Source organism: Thyridium curvatum (genome assembly GCF_004353045.1).
Source record: "Thyridium curvatum strain D216 chromosome Unknown NODE_54_length_294788_cov_77.042876, whole genome shotgun sequence".
Taxonomy (NCBI): domain Eukaryota; kingdom Fungi; phylum Ascomycota; class Sordariomycetes; order Thyridiales; family Thyridiaceae; genus Thyridium; species Thyridium curvatum.
Genome location: NW_022156809.1, coordinates 182,933 through 198,873, shown reverse-complemented (window position 1 = coordinate 198,873; position 15,941 = coordinate 182,933). Strand labels below are relative to the sequence as shown.

Here is a 15,941-nt window from a genome sequence, read left to right as displayed (position 1 = left end):
CGCGAGTGTGTGTGTGAGCAGGCTTGCGGCGCTGCACAATGCGAGCAGGATCCTGTGAGGGCAAAACACCCCAATTCCCTCATCTTTGTCATTGCTTTGTCCTCGACTCCCACCCATGCCCCTCATCCTTCCACACCCTTGAAATCTCTGTGCCCCTTCTTTTTTTTCTCGTTGTCTCGTCTTGTTGAGGCGATGTCAGCCCGAATTCAACGCCAAAGGCTGATACTCGGATGTTGGTGCGGAGAAATCAGCTAAAGTCATCATCCTCATTGGACGCCCCCTCGGGGGCTAGTCCGCTTTCGGTAGCTTCCATCGATCCGAGATATGCCACCACGTTGTCGTCGGCAAGGAGCTGAGACTTCTGCGATAGCCGCAAATCATAGGTCAGCGATGTCGAGTCAGCAAACGTCATCTGCACTTGCTGCTTCCTCCTGCGTCTCGCAAGTCCACCACATCCACACACGTCCACACACGCACACTCCATGTTCGTAGATATGAGCCTACGGGGCAAACCGGGGAAGATGATGTGGGGGGGAGAGAGAAAAAACAAAGACCCATTTGCCCCTTGGGGTGTTGGTCCAATCAATGCGGATGCGACAGGAAGACAAGCATTGTCACTCACCTGCTCCTCCAGCTCCTCGAGCGCCCGGGACAGGATCCCAGCCTCAAGCTCGCGCAGTAGCGCCGCCTGCCTGTGGCACTCCTCTCGTATGGATCCCGTCGCCCCTTGACTCGCATCTGGGTCAACGGAAGACAAGGGAGCCGCCCCTTGCACTTGTAGACGCGCCAGCTGTGACCCCAGCAGCTCCTCCACAACGGTGACGACCCGTAGCTCGAACAGCGCGGAGAGACGGTGAGCCTTGGTGAGCTTATCGAATGACCGCGCCGAATTAGTCACGTCCTCGTGCTGCCAGAACAGCTTGAGCTGTCTGTTCCCGTCCGTGTCCTGCAGCACCCGGAACGCCAAGCCATCCTCCTCGTTGACGCACATGAGATAAGCGAAAGGGCTCTCCCAGCGGAGATCCCCGCCGACGATGGCGACGCGCACCGTTGGCTTCTCCCCGAACAGGTGGGTCTTGGCCTTCGCTAGGGGATCGTCGTCGAACGGGTCGAGGGGAAGGACAAGGCTACGGGACACCGAGTCCCGGTCGATGAACCCGTAGCTAAAAAGCATCTCTGCCGCCGACTTTTGCTCGCCGTAGCTGATCGTGATCTCGTCGCCGGAGCGGACGCTCTGGCTAGGTCGGAGGAGCAGTGTCACTTCTCCTTGAGACTTCTCTTCGTAGTATGCGTTCGGCGTCGAGGAATGGTTCGCCATGTCGAGGCAGGGGACCATGGCTTCGCCAGACAGCGGTAGTTCCAAACATCGTGACCGGTACCAAGCGTCAACGAGCCGCCAGTCTTTCAGCTGAGCAGCTCGGGTATCCCACAGCCTTGCCTGCCAGCACGGTATGTCTGATGACGTCTCCCTCAACCTGTCAAACTCCTGCTCCAATATCAAAAGCTTGGCTTGAACAGCGTGCTTAAGGAGGGATCAGTCCAAGCCCTTGGGTCCAGAAAACGCAACGAGGCCCCATAATACAACGATGCACAAGCGTGCAGAAGGGCCGCGAGAGTTACACAGCAGTGACCTCTCTTGTATACGCGTATACGCCCTGTTACATCCAGAGGGTCGCCTCACGAGACGGGGTAGGTATGTGGTGTAGGGAACGACCCACCTCGAGCGATGTGCCCTGGAGGAGAAGGCGCTCGTCCTCGGTCCATACGGTTGGTAGAGGAACCTGGTCAGGCAGGAACTTGATATACTCAGTCCATGGCCCAGGCAGTCCGGCTGCTGTAGCGTCGGGCTGTGTACCCAGTATCAGGTGGACTAGGAGGAAGATGAGGATATCACCCCTCGATGACTTATATAGCAGGTCAGCCGAGATGATCAGATCAGCTTTGATGAAACTGAGAGGGTTGATATTTACTTGATGACCAGCGGCGTCGATGAGGAGTCTAAAGTCCCTGTCCTGTTTGGCGTACTCCTCTACAGCCGCGGCATTTAGGACGACATAGTGCGGGATCCTCAGTAGTGCCGGTATGTCAAATGTCTGTTCAGTCGTGGCCAGCTCGCGCAGGGCAACCAGGCCCAAGCCACTGCCGTCGGTGCTGGCAACATGAACGTCGAAAAACGAGACTTCGTTGAGATGTGCCCATGCTGGCAAGGAATCGATAGAAAGCTGGGGCCGCGACATGATTTATCAACCCCTTCGGGTTCTCAAACGAGAGGCATATATGGACAGTTTTGCGGGAACTGGGGGGGATTCGTGTATGAGGCATCCTGGAAATCGGTCAACATTTTCCGGGGGGCACAGTGCCGCTGACTCTCCTAGCCGTGGCCACTTTACCCGCCTGGGCTTCGTCACGACGGGCCCTCCAAAACCGTCCAATCCCCCACGTTCTTGCTGGCTCGGGCCAATCCACAGCGACTCATTAGCGGCATCAAGCGCTGTTAGGAGAGTCATCACTCATTCTCATTCTCCTTCATCCTCCTGCCAATTGTCTAACACGGAAAATGCCCGGAATTGCCATATCAGGTTGGAAGATGGCTCCAGCACGCATTGATACAGGATCCACGCTTGCTTCTGACAAGAGCAAGCATCAGATTTCTGTAAAAAGTGTGACCTGCTATCCAATTTGAAGAGCATCTATTGACAGTAACTAACTAGGTATCCTGACAAAGGTTGTGCTTCATAGAAAGCACCAGGATTTCGTCAACTCCTCCCGCATGTAGTCTGATATTCAACTTGTAAAGTGAGCGTACTGGACTTCTCTTTGACGAACATGTTGAACTTCTCTATGAAGTAAACTTGTTGAACTTCTTTCTGACGTGAATTATCCATGGCCATGGTTGAAGGGCTCCAATTGATGTTGTCTTCAAATGTTGGTCTTGACAACGGAAAACGGGCTTGGCCGCCGTGAATCCACTTTTTCTTCAACCTCCGACCGCCCAAGAAAATTATGCCCCTCCAACCATCCTTGCATGGCAGAATTGCGATTGCGCTTCTCTCGTGATGGTACTTGTATAAACCAAATTATACACCGAGCCAGCATACATCCTCGGACTACAATCTCCGACTGGCGACGAGCTACACTTGAGGACTAGCTTCTAAACCCCCTCTACGTATCCGCAGCTCCTCCATACTCATAGTCTGGCACCATGGGCCGCGATCCGCTCATCGGCCTCGTAGGCAAGCCGAGTGCGGGCAAGTCGAGCACGCTCAACTCTCTGACGGACGCCTCTTCCAAAGTCGGTTGGTACCACACCTCAGTTCTCCTGCGGCAAGGGAGAAGAGCAGGCCGCTGATCGTAGCTGTATACAGGCAACTTCCCGTAGGACACACCAGCCACTTCACCCCTTTTGCTTTTGTCAAACGTTCTTCTAACACATTGCGGTTTCCGCCCCAAACAGCTTCACGACGATTGACCCCCAGCGAGCGATCGGGTACCTCCAGATAGACTGCGCGTGCGCGCGCTTCGGCGTCTCGGACCGGTGCAAGCCCAACTACGGCTCCTGCGTCGACGGCCGCCGGTCCGTGCCCATCGAGCTCCTCGACGTGGCCGGGCTGGTGCCCGGCGCGCACCAGGGCAAGGGGCTGGGCAACAAGTTCCTCGACGACCTGCGGCACGCCGACGCGCTGATCCACGTCGTCGACGTCAGCGGCACGACCGACGCCGAGGGCAAGGTGACGCGCGGCTACGACCCCTCGGTCGACATCGCCTGGCTGCGGTCCGAGATCGTGCAGTGGATCAAGGGCAACCTCATGGAGAAATGGGGCAGCATCCGGCGGCGGCACATGGCCGTCAAGGCGACGGCCGTCGAGACGCTGCAGGGCCAGTTCTCGGGCTACGGCAGCAACGCCCGGGTCGTGGCGCGCACGCTCGACCGCATGGGCCTCAAGGAGCCGCTCGAGGACTGGAGCGAGGAGACGATCGAGCGCGTGGTCAACGCCTTCACCGACGAGAAGTTCCCGACCATCATCGCGCTCAACAAGATCGACCACCCGGACGCCGACAAGAACATCGCCAAGATCGCAAAGATGCAGGACCCCAACACCATCGTGCTGTGCTCGGCCATCTCCGAGATCTTCCTGCGCAAGATGGCCAAGCAGGGCTACGTCAAGTACACGGAGGGCAGCGAGTTCGTCGACACGAGGGAAGACCTGATCGCCGACGGCGACCCGGACGGCGGAGGGCTCAAGGAGCTGGACGAGAAGAACAAGACCAGGATAGAGAACCTGAAGGACATGGTGCTCTACCGGTTCGGCTCGACGGGCGTGGTACAAGTGCTCACCAAGGCCGCTGAGCTACTGGGCTTGGTACCGGTGTTCCCGGTGCGGAACACGACTACGTTTGGCTCGGGCCAGGCGGACTCCAAGTTTGTCTTTAGGGACTGTGTCCTCGTCAAGAAGGGCAGCACGGTCGCGGACGTGGCCAGGAAATGCATGGGCGATGCGCCAGTGGCTTACATAGAAGGCGCCGGGGGCATCCGTGTGGCGGAAGATGACCTCGTCGCTGTTGGCAAGAACGATGTAAGTCCAGGGTCCAATGCTTGTAGACCACCGACATCGCTAACTCTATTTCCAGGTGTTGTCTTTCAAGATCGGCAGAGGATGAGGATGGTCACAGATCTGATACAGGAAGAGGACAGTCTTATCATTTTAAGCGGGCATGACAGACTCGGATCTTGGAAGGGCACGGCGTTCATAGAGAGATCTTCCATGGCACAGACAGTGATGGGGCCAATACGGAAATGCCATGAGCCATCATGATGGTGGGTAGAGCATAGACGGACGAACATGTCTGCACCCTATGATAGAGATATCGCCAAGCCAGCTTTGGCTCACTTGTACAAGTGCTACGTCATCCACGGCTGCAGGTGGATAGATTGGCAGAGCCGCACCGAAATCCAGGATCGGCTGCATCGGGACAAATGCGGTAGTCAAATGCGGAGCCGAGCCGGATGTGACGGAAGGCTAGCATCATTATTCATTCAATCAAGAACCCTTGCCCGACTGACCTTCGGGCTCTCCGTACGAGCAACTTCTACGAGAAACATAGCGTTCGCAATTAAGCATAACGCCTGGTGGGTAAAAGGGGTATCAAATGGTTGATTAGGTAGGTAGGTAAAGCTAAGGTATCGCGTCTTATCTGAGCCTGCCAGTCGGTGAATAAAACCCCTCAATTGGAATCTGGAAGCAGCAGCCGCAGACAACCAGAAACTCCAAAAGACTGGAATCGAACAAATGAAAAACAGGTAGGGTAGATCGATTTCTTCCTTCGCGCTCACGGGCCGCGCATGAAATCCATCGCTCTGTGGGGGAATATGGTAATCCTCAATTGTCCCGTCGCTCCCAATCAAATCCCAATGCGCGCAACGTGTTGAAGAAAGAGGTGAAGCCCGATGCGCGCGTCGCAGTCCCAAGAAAGAAAAAAAAGAGAGAAGGCCAAAGTAAACAAAAGCACAGCGTCATGGCCAGATCCGCAAGCAGGAGAGCACATCTGCACCACCCCTGTCAAGCAAAGCCACAGGCGAAACCGCGATGGCGAGCTTGGGGTAGCTTTTCCAGGTGCGGCGCAGTGTGTCCAGGGGGGCACGTCATTTGCCGGGCAACCCAGCGCCCATTCCAGGCTTGGCACCTGATCTTGGGGAGGGCGGGGGGATCGAGAGCCCCGGAGATGCCGACCCGGCCGAAGAGGACAACACATGGCAGGACAGCGAGCTCATCGGAGCCCAAGGAAAATAAAACAATCATCATACGAGCGATGAATCCTCGGCGAGGGCTGTCATGCAGGCATTGTCATCGTCGTCCGAATCGGTCGCGACGTTACTGCTGCTGCGGAGTCGGGCGCATTGGCGCTGGAGCTTTAATACTTCAGGATGATGTACAGGGCGTGGATGATACCGGGCAGGTAACCTAGAGCCAATGCGTCAGCAAACAAGCCAATGCTCAGGGAAAATGCAAGGGAAAACGTACCGAGGATGGTCAGCAGGATGTTGATGAGCAGGTCGGCACCGCAGCCACGCTCCAGGAAGACACCCAGAGGGGGGAGGATGATGGCAAGGATGATCTTGCAGATGTCGCTGAAGAGACAGAGTCAGTAAAGCCGCGGCTGACAAACAATGGCGCAGCAGGGCAGCACCGGAAGCTTACCTGGCGGTGAAAGGCATGTTGATTGATGTGCGAGAGTGCTCTCGGGGATTACGATTATGGTCAGGTAGCGAGTTCGAACGGGAACGAGTGCTCGTGGGTGTCGCTGGAGGACAGAGAGGTTTGAGAGGTTCAAGATTTGTTGTGTAGGAGCCAGAAGTGTCAATGATGAGTGTGGGGGGAGCGGAAAGGAAGTGAATGTTTAAATAGGGACGTCCGTACGATCTTCAGGCGCTTGGTTTTGCTGGCTCGGAGGCTATTGCATAAGAAAGTGGGCTCAGAGGTTGTCACAGGGAGCAGGGCGTGGCAGGTTAGCCAGGAAAGCGAACCGGTCTGGCCTGTCCGGGCGAGCCAACCACTGCGTCATACATGTCCCAGGTGATGATTTTTTTTGGAGGGGCCGTCCCCAGCCCAGCTCTGCTTCGGCCAGCGAAGCGCCCTCGGACTTCCCTGTCACTGCCCAGTTTTTTGAGATTTCCATCGACGTCGATTATGCATACTCATGCCGAGCAAGCTTCGCTCTGCCCTGCCCGGGACCCATCGCTGGTCAGTCATTGAATCCGACCCACTCCGAACAGATCTCTATTTACTCCTGCTGGCGCTTCCCGGCGAGTGACAGTGACTACCTCGTACAGATAGGAAAACGGCTCCCTCCGTCGTAGCAGGCCTCCGTGACAAACGTGCTTAGTGCACCAAAGCAAAGGAGAGGCGGCATGGCAGGCCTCGGTTACGGGCGCTGACTACCCCTGCTTATACGGCGATTAATGAGTGCCAGCGGGGGGGTGGCCGCGCAACCGCGCGAGATCCCAGCCAACCGTTCACCTATCTTGGATGATCATGCCAGCCCTGAAAAGCTTGGCACACAGAACTCAGTGCCGGAGTCCGTCGCGGCATCGCTCATCTCCCTCGAACCTGGCATGTTTCTCTGCCACCCTCCCTACGTAGGTAGCTTTCCCCTTCTCCTCGCCTCCCACCACCATCCTCTCCTATCCTCCAGCGATGCCTTTCCGACCACGCAATTGATGAATCTGATCATGCTATTCAGCTGGGGGCGGATTACTCTTTCCGCTAGAGCTCCAAGCTACCTAGCTCGGGTAGTGCTGTCGCTGAAGCTCGCAGCACCTGCTAGATTGCAACGATTCTGTTACGTCACTGTTTATTTCAATGTCGGCGCTAGCGCAAACTATGTCATCGGTGTGGCTGACTTTCTATACGACGAATCGCCGATGGGGCTGAGGTGACGTGTGGCGCCAAGTCGTGGCCTGTGGCGGTGCATCAGATGCGCATACGATTGGTCGGCAGTTTGCTTTTGAACGAAGCAGTGCATGCAACTTCTCTGCACATGCATCACGAGATGCATGTGGCGGTTCGGCCTCACCCGAGTCCATGAGGTGATCCTTGTCTCATTTTCAATTTGACAGCATCGCCAAGAAGCATCACCTCGCTTCGTCTGGATTGCTCCGGTTGCGACTGGCTGCTGTGTCCGACTGTGCCCGAACTCGAGCCACCTAACATTTCTGTTGGTCTCTGTTTGTGTCACTGCCGTTGCTTCTTGGTTGATCTCTGCTTGAAGCCTTTAGAATACTTAGCGATATATGTGTAACCCGATATGCGTTCAAACAGTGAGACTACAAGCCCTAGATATTATCGTCGTTGCCTTCTTTGCGAATAAAATTTCCATGTGAGAAACAACTAGTCCGAGTCCAGAGATGCCAGTTCATGTCATGGCTTTGGAACATCTGGACCTGCCTTAATGCCAGATAGTGCTTGGGCGTGTCAACATTAAATTGCTCTGGTTTATCCTTCCCTCTCCATTTCCCATTGCCTCTCCTTCCGAAACACTACTCCATTGCTGCAAATGATATAACCCACTACCTCGACCAAATAATCCATTACCATACGAATCATATCTGACGCACCACCGTCCTGATGACTATCAACTTAAACAGGGAGTGTGCACAGCGCAGATGGGAGAGTTTAAGAGGAGGAAGAAGAGAAAAGGGTTGGAAATTTTTGCAGGCGAGCAGTCGTCACAAAAGAGACTGGATGCTAAAGAGAACCCTCCAAGGGCCAGGCAGGCTATCGTAGTTGTTGGACCATTTCGTCTGAAACCTGCCAATACTTCACTGCCGCCAGCCATAGGACAATAAGATCCTTAAACTTGACCGGCCAGCAAATAGACAGACCAGAGAGGCCCACTTACCACAGGACTATACAGCTTGTACACATACGAGTTAATAAGGATTTGGCCGTCACTAGCCCTGTGGAAGATTACCACTTTGTATAAGATTTCCCTACTCACGAGAGATAGAACCCCTGGAAATAGTGACAACGGGTCCGCATCATCAGCAGGCCTAGCCGAAATGAGTCGAGGTTTTGAGACTCTGTTCTGGCTGCGCTTTCAAAGTCCAATGGGGGCTTGACTAGTCATACAGCCAATCTTTAACAGGTTGACCTTGTCGATAACTTTGGTTATTGAATTAGCGGGAGCCCCAGAGCCGCTCTGAAGGGCTCCAGGCTGAGGTCAAGAAGGCAAGTGATATTCTCCATGGGTTACTCTGGGGCTTCTGACGACTCTAAGACCATTGCGATCGAAAAAGAAAGTGTTTTAATTTAGCTAGAGTATGTTAATAGGATAGTGCCCCTACCTCCTACTACGATCAAGCATGAACATATCAAGCTGGATGTGGTCTCGATCTCACAATTACGCACGTACTTTTAAAGAGGACAAGAAGGTTTGTAGAGGACCAGCTAGTTTAGAAGATGTACCTTATAGGTCGGGATGTTGCTATAAATGAGGCTTGACATGGAAATACCCTATGTTCACAGGTGACATTTTTATAAATGTAATCAAACGGCCAGAGAAGATTCCAATCAATCATTGGCACCCTTGCAGGTATCCCCCATGCATTGGCTCTGTACTCCATGGTTTTTATAATGGAAGGCCACCCTAGGATCACTTACCGACATTTCCAGCACAGGGATAAGAGAAGTCATTTCGGGTGTACTCTTCTTAATGGCTGTAGCTATCCCCTTGGTGACTGGAATGAATGCTATTGCCTTTTTTCAAGTAGGCAGGCCCTTGCAATAAACCCTGTGCCGGACATGTCATTGTTGATACAAAACTGCAGATTCGTTCCGGCCACTACCAAGGGGATACTCTTGTTTTTAACTATCTAGTTGTAGCTGTCGCCATTAAGGGGATAGCGCTATGTTGTTGTTCGACGAGCAATGTTCTCTGAAACGGTCGTAACAGCCGATGGAAGCCTCAGAATTGGTTTGATTGGGCGGAAAACACCACTGTCTGGAAAATCTGCCTCAGCGAGAGTAAAACACCACCAGAGAGTCATAATCCGCCTCCTTAATCTCGTCAATTCCTCTCCTGTCTCCTGGAACCAGCTGCTGGTATAACTGGAACGCGTCTCGCAGTTCCGAGTCTGCTTTCTTTTGATTCCCTATGGCTGCTGACACCTGCGAAGCCTTGTACGTTGAGCGTGCAAGTTCCTGCACGTACTGAGGCCGCTCGCTGAACACCTTGATTGCCTGGTTGATGAGGACTCTGGAAGTTCTTGAGTGTCTGTGAGCTTTATTTGTGCACAGCCTTTATCACTGGAATACCGCGAACAACAACTTACTGGGCCTCTGCCAAGTTTCTCAAGCGAAGATTGTCATCTGTAAGTCGATGGCAGATATCACCGATACGGTGATGCCTGTCACCGAGTGTCGCACGATATTGCTTGAGGCATCGTGAATGCAGTTCGAATCCCTTGTCAAACCTTCACTGGCTGACGTATACGTTTCCAAGTGCGTATAGGAATTTGCCGGTCCTTAGACAATAGAGTATCAGCGACCTTGTCAATCAAACAGCCCACCCACAGGGAAACAAGGAGTGTGAGGAATTCAGATCCTTCCTGGCATAAGAGAATGGTGCAGTCACTGACTTGAAAGAAAGAGTGTCATCGTATCCGTTTGCCTTCCTGAATATCTCGATTATCTCGAGTAACGCTTGCTCGGCCTCATGAAGACGGCCAAGAACCCAGTACATGAGGCCAATGTTTGATGCAGACCAGCCGAGCATAGTGTCTTGGTAGTGCGGCAGCGCCTTGTAAGTTCGAATGGCCCTCTCGAAGAACGTGATGGCTACCTCATACTGTCTGTCCATGGCGTGCGCGACACCGGTCTCGTTGAAGCCCATGGCAAGCTCGTAGTCGATGATGGGATTCCCGTCCGCGTCGGATCCACGCTCTTGCAGCATCTCGAGCCATATTCCGGCATGCTTGAGGAAGCTCTTTGTATCGTTAGTCTCACCGGCCGCGGTACCAAGATTGTGGTGAGTGTCGCGGATCATGTATATCGCCTCAGTGCTGGTCTTGTCCTCAAAGCCGTCGCAGATCCTCATAACGATTTCGAACCACTCCTTCGATTCCTCTTGGAAGCCTCGTTCGAAACGGTACCTATGTTCACAAGTTAACGTTGGCCTTGCGTTATGCACAACCGCTGCGGGTGGGGTCTTTAGGTGTTCTTCAGGACTTACCAGCCAGTATCACCAAATAGCTTAGCGGAAGAGAGTTGGTGACGAGAATTTCCCTGTGGAAGCATGGTTTCATGTACATTCCGTAGTCGAACAACACTTGGAAACAAAGCGGCACAGGCGGGGTAGCGCTTGGTGCTGAACCGATTCTCAAGCGAAGTGAAGGGCCAGATGAGTGACATCGCACGCACAGCGAAGTGGAAGAACTTCGCCAACAGCTCCTGGCCGATCTTCTCACGAACTACATCTTGAAGGATACGATGGACCCATATATCTCCTGTCTCCGGGTTTTGGTTGATCAACGAGGTTTGCAGGAGTTCTGCGCGCACCTCATAGTACTGTCCAAGGTTTTTGGGAAAGTCCTCTATCCCATCGGCTGAGGTCGTGCATGCACTGGCCAGGATATTTTCAGGAATTCGATCGGGGTCTAAGACGGAGATGAGGCAGAGTAGTGCCAAGCTGGAAGGTTGAAGACCGTCCAGGCCGACCTTTGACGATATGGAATGGATTTTCGCTTCTGTTGAGACCTTCGATCCGCCGCCACCCACAGAAATGGTGTCATCGATACCACTGGCGTTATATAGTTTGAGGAAATCCGAATATGACAGTCGCAGCCGGGACATAACACCCGCCATTTGGGTGATGAGGTATGGCATCCCACCAAGCCTTTCGACCATCTCAGCCGCGTATCGCTCTTGGCCAGGCTGCTTGTTCCTCCTTGTCACGGTCTGTAGAAACATGATCGCGTCTTCAGAAGAAAACGGCTGCAAGTCAATGCCATCATTTGCCAAGTAGCTGTGCTCCTTGGCCTCAGAGTCTCTGCTCATGACGAGAACGGAACCCAAGCCTGTGTTCGGCCAAAAATCATCAAGAACCTCTGAGTCATCGGCGTTGTCGAAAATCAGCAGCCACGATGCCTCATTATCCGGCGAGTTAGGGTCCTTTGCATCGTATGCCTTGACTGGATTGGAAAGCCACCCTTTCACAATCTCACACGATACGGTGAGATCCTTAGTCTCACTCTCTTCTTCAAGCCCCAATTCTACAGCGATGCACGCGAATTCTTCAGAAAGTATATTCTTAGTATCAGCCGTGACAAAGAAGATTGCATTGAACTTGTTTCTGCGGGAATACGCATACTCGACGGCGATCTGAGTCTTGCCCATCCCGCCCATCCCGCACAGGGCATAGGAATGAATCGTTGAAGCTTGTTCCTCTAGACTGCCATCCTCGTGGCGATTCTCAGGCAGCAGGACCGCGTCGATGAGATCGAGGGTGCTTTCCCTTCCGAAGAAGCCCTTCTGTCGCTTGTGCACCTTCATTGAGAAGCAGGGTAGACAAGGGTTCTTATTGACAATCTCGAAATTGGTGACCACCTTGTCGCTACCCACGGGGCGTGGCGCATTCGTAGATCCTCCGTACGTCGCGTCGCGCGAGCTCATAGGTGACTGAGAGAGACAGAGGGTAGGCTCTTCTTGCTTTAGGACGGGGATCATCAATGCTTGACCTTTTTCGTTGTTGGTAGTCAAGCTGCGAATCATGCCCATGTCATTAACATCACGAGTGCTAGCTGAATGATCACGCAGCCATAGGTTATTAGCATGGGTTCTTCACATTGACCAAGGGTTATGCGCATACCATAGAATCTTTTATAGATCAGCTCTGGAGCAATATCTAGAGCTCGCTTCAGAGACTCCTCTATCGCGTGGAAAAGAGGGCTGCTGATCTCGATCTTGCATGTGTTCTCGTGGTTCTGATCCATTGCGAAAGCATTCTGGTGCTTGGAATCGGTTAGAGCCAATTCTTTCGGTACAATCTGCAGGCAGGTAATGAATTAGTAAGTCATAACTGGCCAACTACTCCCCGAGCTATGCATGATTGTCTCAAATAGCGCTGTCAACGAAATGGTTGCCATACGATCACCTGGCTTGTTTTGAACATGCCTACGTGGACGCGCGATTCGGCAGTCTCATAGCCAATCACGATCGGCACTTCGATGCGGAGGAGGTGGAAATCAGAGCAGCACTTTGCAAGGAATGAGTTGTCGTGGGTCGTGAATGCAGTTTTCCTCAGTGAGCTAGTTGGCTGCAAGCGCATGATGAGCTCTAAGATATTGGGTGACGCCTTGACAGTCAGAGGGACATGCGGCGTCCCTAGCAGGACGATGCCGGAGATGACTTCAACCACCTCGAGGTGCCTAAAGACATGAGTCTTAGTGATCGACAGTGCCTACCACCAAAGGACAAATATCAGCTTGTTGTTTGGGCCAAGTTGATCCCAAATGCTGCTGGAAGATAGGTACTCTGCGTACTTGTTTGAGGACAATACCCCCGAGGCTGTGACATATGAAGAACAGAGGCTTGCGCTTTGCATGCCGTGGCTTCTTTGGCACGTGAACATTCTGCTGTTCAGTGGGTGATTGAGACTCGTTGGCCTTGGGCGAGTCGCCACTTTTGGGTGACTCCATTTCTTCGGGTGAATCGGGAACTCGCTCAGAGCAGAAGTTGTCAAGGCAGGAGAGAAGACGCTGTCCCTCGTCGGCAATCCTCTGGATGATAGTATCGGAGCTCGAACCGCCCTGATAATCGTATAGCCATGCCTGAGCTCGAGCGTTGGAATTGTCTATGAGCTGGTTGATCCATTGTCCGGAGTCATTCGACCACGCTGTGGGGGGTAAGGTTGAGAGGCCCGGAATGATGATAATACTACAAACAACCCCAGAGAGGGAAAGTTGATTAGCAAGAAACAAAGCATTGAACTGTCTAGTAGTCTGTGACAGCTTCACCTACTTGACTTTGCGACCACTGGCCGTCGCAGGGTCTGCTGGGTAGAAGGGCTTCAACATGGCTTTGACGTCGCTGAAAGGTGGTCGCGGCTAGGCGCATATGCCACGGACGTTTTGGCAGGCACAGAAGGCAGTGATTGATTTCCAGAGCGGGATGCTGACACCACGTTGTAGTTACTGGCGAATGCAGGAAACAAGGATATGTTGGCTGTGATTCATGATATTCATCAAGTGGCATGTCAAGGACAAGGCCAGGTGGTAGTCACGGGCCCAGACCTAATGAGATGTACACTCCTCCTAATGACTTCCACGTTGGAGTGGGTCTGTCCCATTCCTACCTTGCAGTTTGCTTTTTCCGATTTCACAACGGTGTGCACACCAATTCGTGGCTGCCCTGCGTTCGCCCACCTGTGAAGGGTACACAACATACACAGTGCCCGAAGGCTTCTAATTGGATCGCGCCACGACTTGAACCATCCTCTCACCGCGTCCGGCTTTGAAACTCTGCATGTGCCGTCTTGCAGCAATGTGGTCGGGCGTAATACCTGCAGCCACAGCAGAGCCTACTTTCCTTGGTAGGCCGCAGTCGCCGAGCTATTACTATCTACTCGAACCTTGTGCTGATTAAAGAGTCCTGAAGAGCAGGCAACAGGCGGCAGCACTACCCTCCCTCCCCCACCATCTTCTGCCTCGCAACAGCAACAACAATACAAACACGACCTGAGTGATACCACCTCCACCACCGCCAGTAGGCCTCCATCCCCCCTTCATTATCAGACGAGCAATCAGCATGGCTCAATCAATCAAGAATGTCATGGCCATGGGCGTAAGTTTCTCTCTCCCCTCGCACTACTAGATAGGTCCAGTTCCTGACCATGTCCCTAAGGCCGGCGGCCTTTTCGGCACTCACGTCTTTGCGGCTCTTCAGAAGGAGGGATGCTTCAATCTCACCGTTCTATCGCGCAGGTCTTCCAAGTCCAAGTTCCCCTCAGACGTCACTGTCATCCACATTGACGATGACTATCCCTCGGATCAACTCGTCGAAGCCTTCAAGGGCCAGGACGCCCTTGTATCGACCATACCAGGCCGCCCCTACTCTGTCCACCTGCGCATGATCGATGCCGCCATCGAGGCAGGGGTCAAACGCTTCATACCGTCCGAGTATGGAAACAACACTTGCTCCGCTGCGGCAGAGCTTGTACCGCTCTACGGAGACAAGGCCAAAGTGCTCGATTATCTTCGGGAGAAGGAGCACACTGGCCTCTCTTGGACTGCAATCCATGCTGGCCAATTCTTTGACTGGGGCCTTGACGACGGCTGGCTGGACTACCACCTCAAGGACAACCGCGCTGTAGTCTACGACTCGGGCGACACGCGCTGGTCGACGACCACCATTGGCACTGCCGCGCTCGCTGTGGCTAGGGTCCTTGTTAATGCTGCCTCCACCAAGAACCGCCCCATCTTCGTTGCTTCGTTCACCGTTTCTCAGCGGCAAGTCCTCGAGGCTCTCGAGAAGGCTACCGGTGCCAAGTGGGATGTGGCTACCATGACCTCGGCCGAGGCCATCAAGAAGGCCAAGGAGATGGACAATGCGGACTACTCAGAGGGCTTGAAGCTTCTCATTCTCATGCTGATGTATGCCGATGATGTTGATCGCGGCGCGAACTTTGAGAAGGATGCCTTACTGTGCAATGAGACGTTAGGTCTACCCGTGGAAGATCTTGCCGAGGTGGTGCAGCGTGTCGTCAAGAACTTCAAGGTCTGAGAGCCGAGGAAGCCTCTTAGCTCCCAGCCCCATGGTCCTTATGGGAAACTGTCTGGGATCATGACTGGTACTTCGTGCTTACCAGATGACGAGAAGTAGACATGCCCGCCAGGCTTAATACAAGGAGGCATGATTCCAGTCAGACACAAAATAATGAGGCCTTCGCTTAGATGCTTTAGTGACATGGCATTATACCTTCATTCGTGTTAGTGATCCCCCATGGACTGTGCAAGCTCCAAGGTATCTTGTTTTTAGGTACTGTTATGACACCGCTGAAATCGTCCACCCTCTATGTTTCTGTGTAATGCACGAAATCTAGCTAATATGATGGCAGGCGGGAGGCCGGTTGGATGTCATGAGGCTGGAAATGCATTTGGCTCTCTGGCAATCCCACAACCTACCCGCAGGATATTCTGTTTGTATTGAGATGCGAATCTGCACGCAGAAACTAATCGTCATAGACCTGTTGATCTATGCTTTTCCTTCGAAACACTTGCCTCCAAACCATCTTGTTTTACAGACCACCTGATTGCACTAACCAGCCTTCCGCCTTCATCCCACAAGAGCCTGCAGCTGGGTGGTAGCGCTGTCAAGTTAATGGGCGCGTGTAGGGGTCAAATCCAGGAGTATTATTTGGGAAATACCGCAAGGGCGTGAAGGGGCTAA

General features: G+C 53.2%; 5 protein-coding genes across 5 annotated transcripts; 2 read left to right on the top strand and 3 right to left on the bottom strand.

The window, feature by feature from the left end:
* Positions 1-247: 247 nt before the first annotated feature.
* Positions 248-2,237, bottom strand: E0L32_008330 (uncharacterized protein; the record flags this gene model as incomplete). The annotated part of the gene is made up of 2 exons (XM_031143172.1): positions 248-1,522; positions 1,719-2,237. The coding sequence occupies 2 exons, from the start codon at positions 2,235-2,237 to the stop codon at positions 248-250; spliced, it is 1,794 nt and encodes a 597-aa protein (XP_030992472.1).
* Positions 2,238-3,202: 965 nt separating this feature from the next.
* Positions 3,203-4,659, top strand: E0L32_008329 (uncharacterized protein; the record flags this gene model as incomplete). The annotated part of the gene is made up of 3 exons (XM_031143171.1): positions 3,203-3,292; positions 3,477-4,574; positions 4,630-4,659. 3 exons carry the CDS (start codon positions 3,203-3,205, stop codon positions 4,657-4,659), a joined length of 1,218 nt encoding a protein of 405 aa, XP_030992471.1.
* A 1,251-nt stretch (positions 4,660-5,910) lies between these two features.
* On the bottom strand, positions 5,911-6,214 carry E0L32_008328 (uncharacterized protein; the record flags this gene model as incomplete). Its single annotated transcript, XM_031143170.1, has 2 exons — positions 5,911-6,127; positions 6,198-6,214. 2 exons carry the CDS (start codon positions 6,212-6,214, stop codon positions 5,911-5,913), a joined length of 234 nt encoding a protein of 77 aa, XP_030992470.1.
* Positions 6,215-9,512: 3,298 nt separating this feature from the next.
* Positions 9,513-13,570, bottom strand: E0L32_008327 (uncharacterized protein; the record flags this gene model as incomplete). Its single annotated transcript, XM_031143169.1, has 8 exons — positions 9,513-9,753; positions 9,830-9,904; positions 10,136-10,648; positions 10,729-12,295; positions 12,364-12,541; positions 12,643-12,954; positions 13,037-13,430; positions 13,515-13,570. 8 exons carry the CDS (start codon positions 13,568-13,570, stop codon positions 9,513-9,515), a joined length of 3,336 nt encoding a protein of 1,111 aa, XP_030992469.1.
* A 730-nt stretch (positions 13,571-14,300) lies between these two features.
* Positions 14,301-15,275, top strand: E0L32_008326 (uncharacterized protein; the record flags this gene model as incomplete). The annotated part of the gene is made up of 2 exons (XM_031143168.1): positions 14,301-14,336; positions 14,397-15,275. 2 exons carry the CDS (start codon positions 14,301-14,303, stop codon positions 15,273-15,275), a joined length of 915 nt encoding a protein of 304 aa, XP_030992468.1.
* Positions 15,276-15,941: the final 666 nt, after the last annotated feature.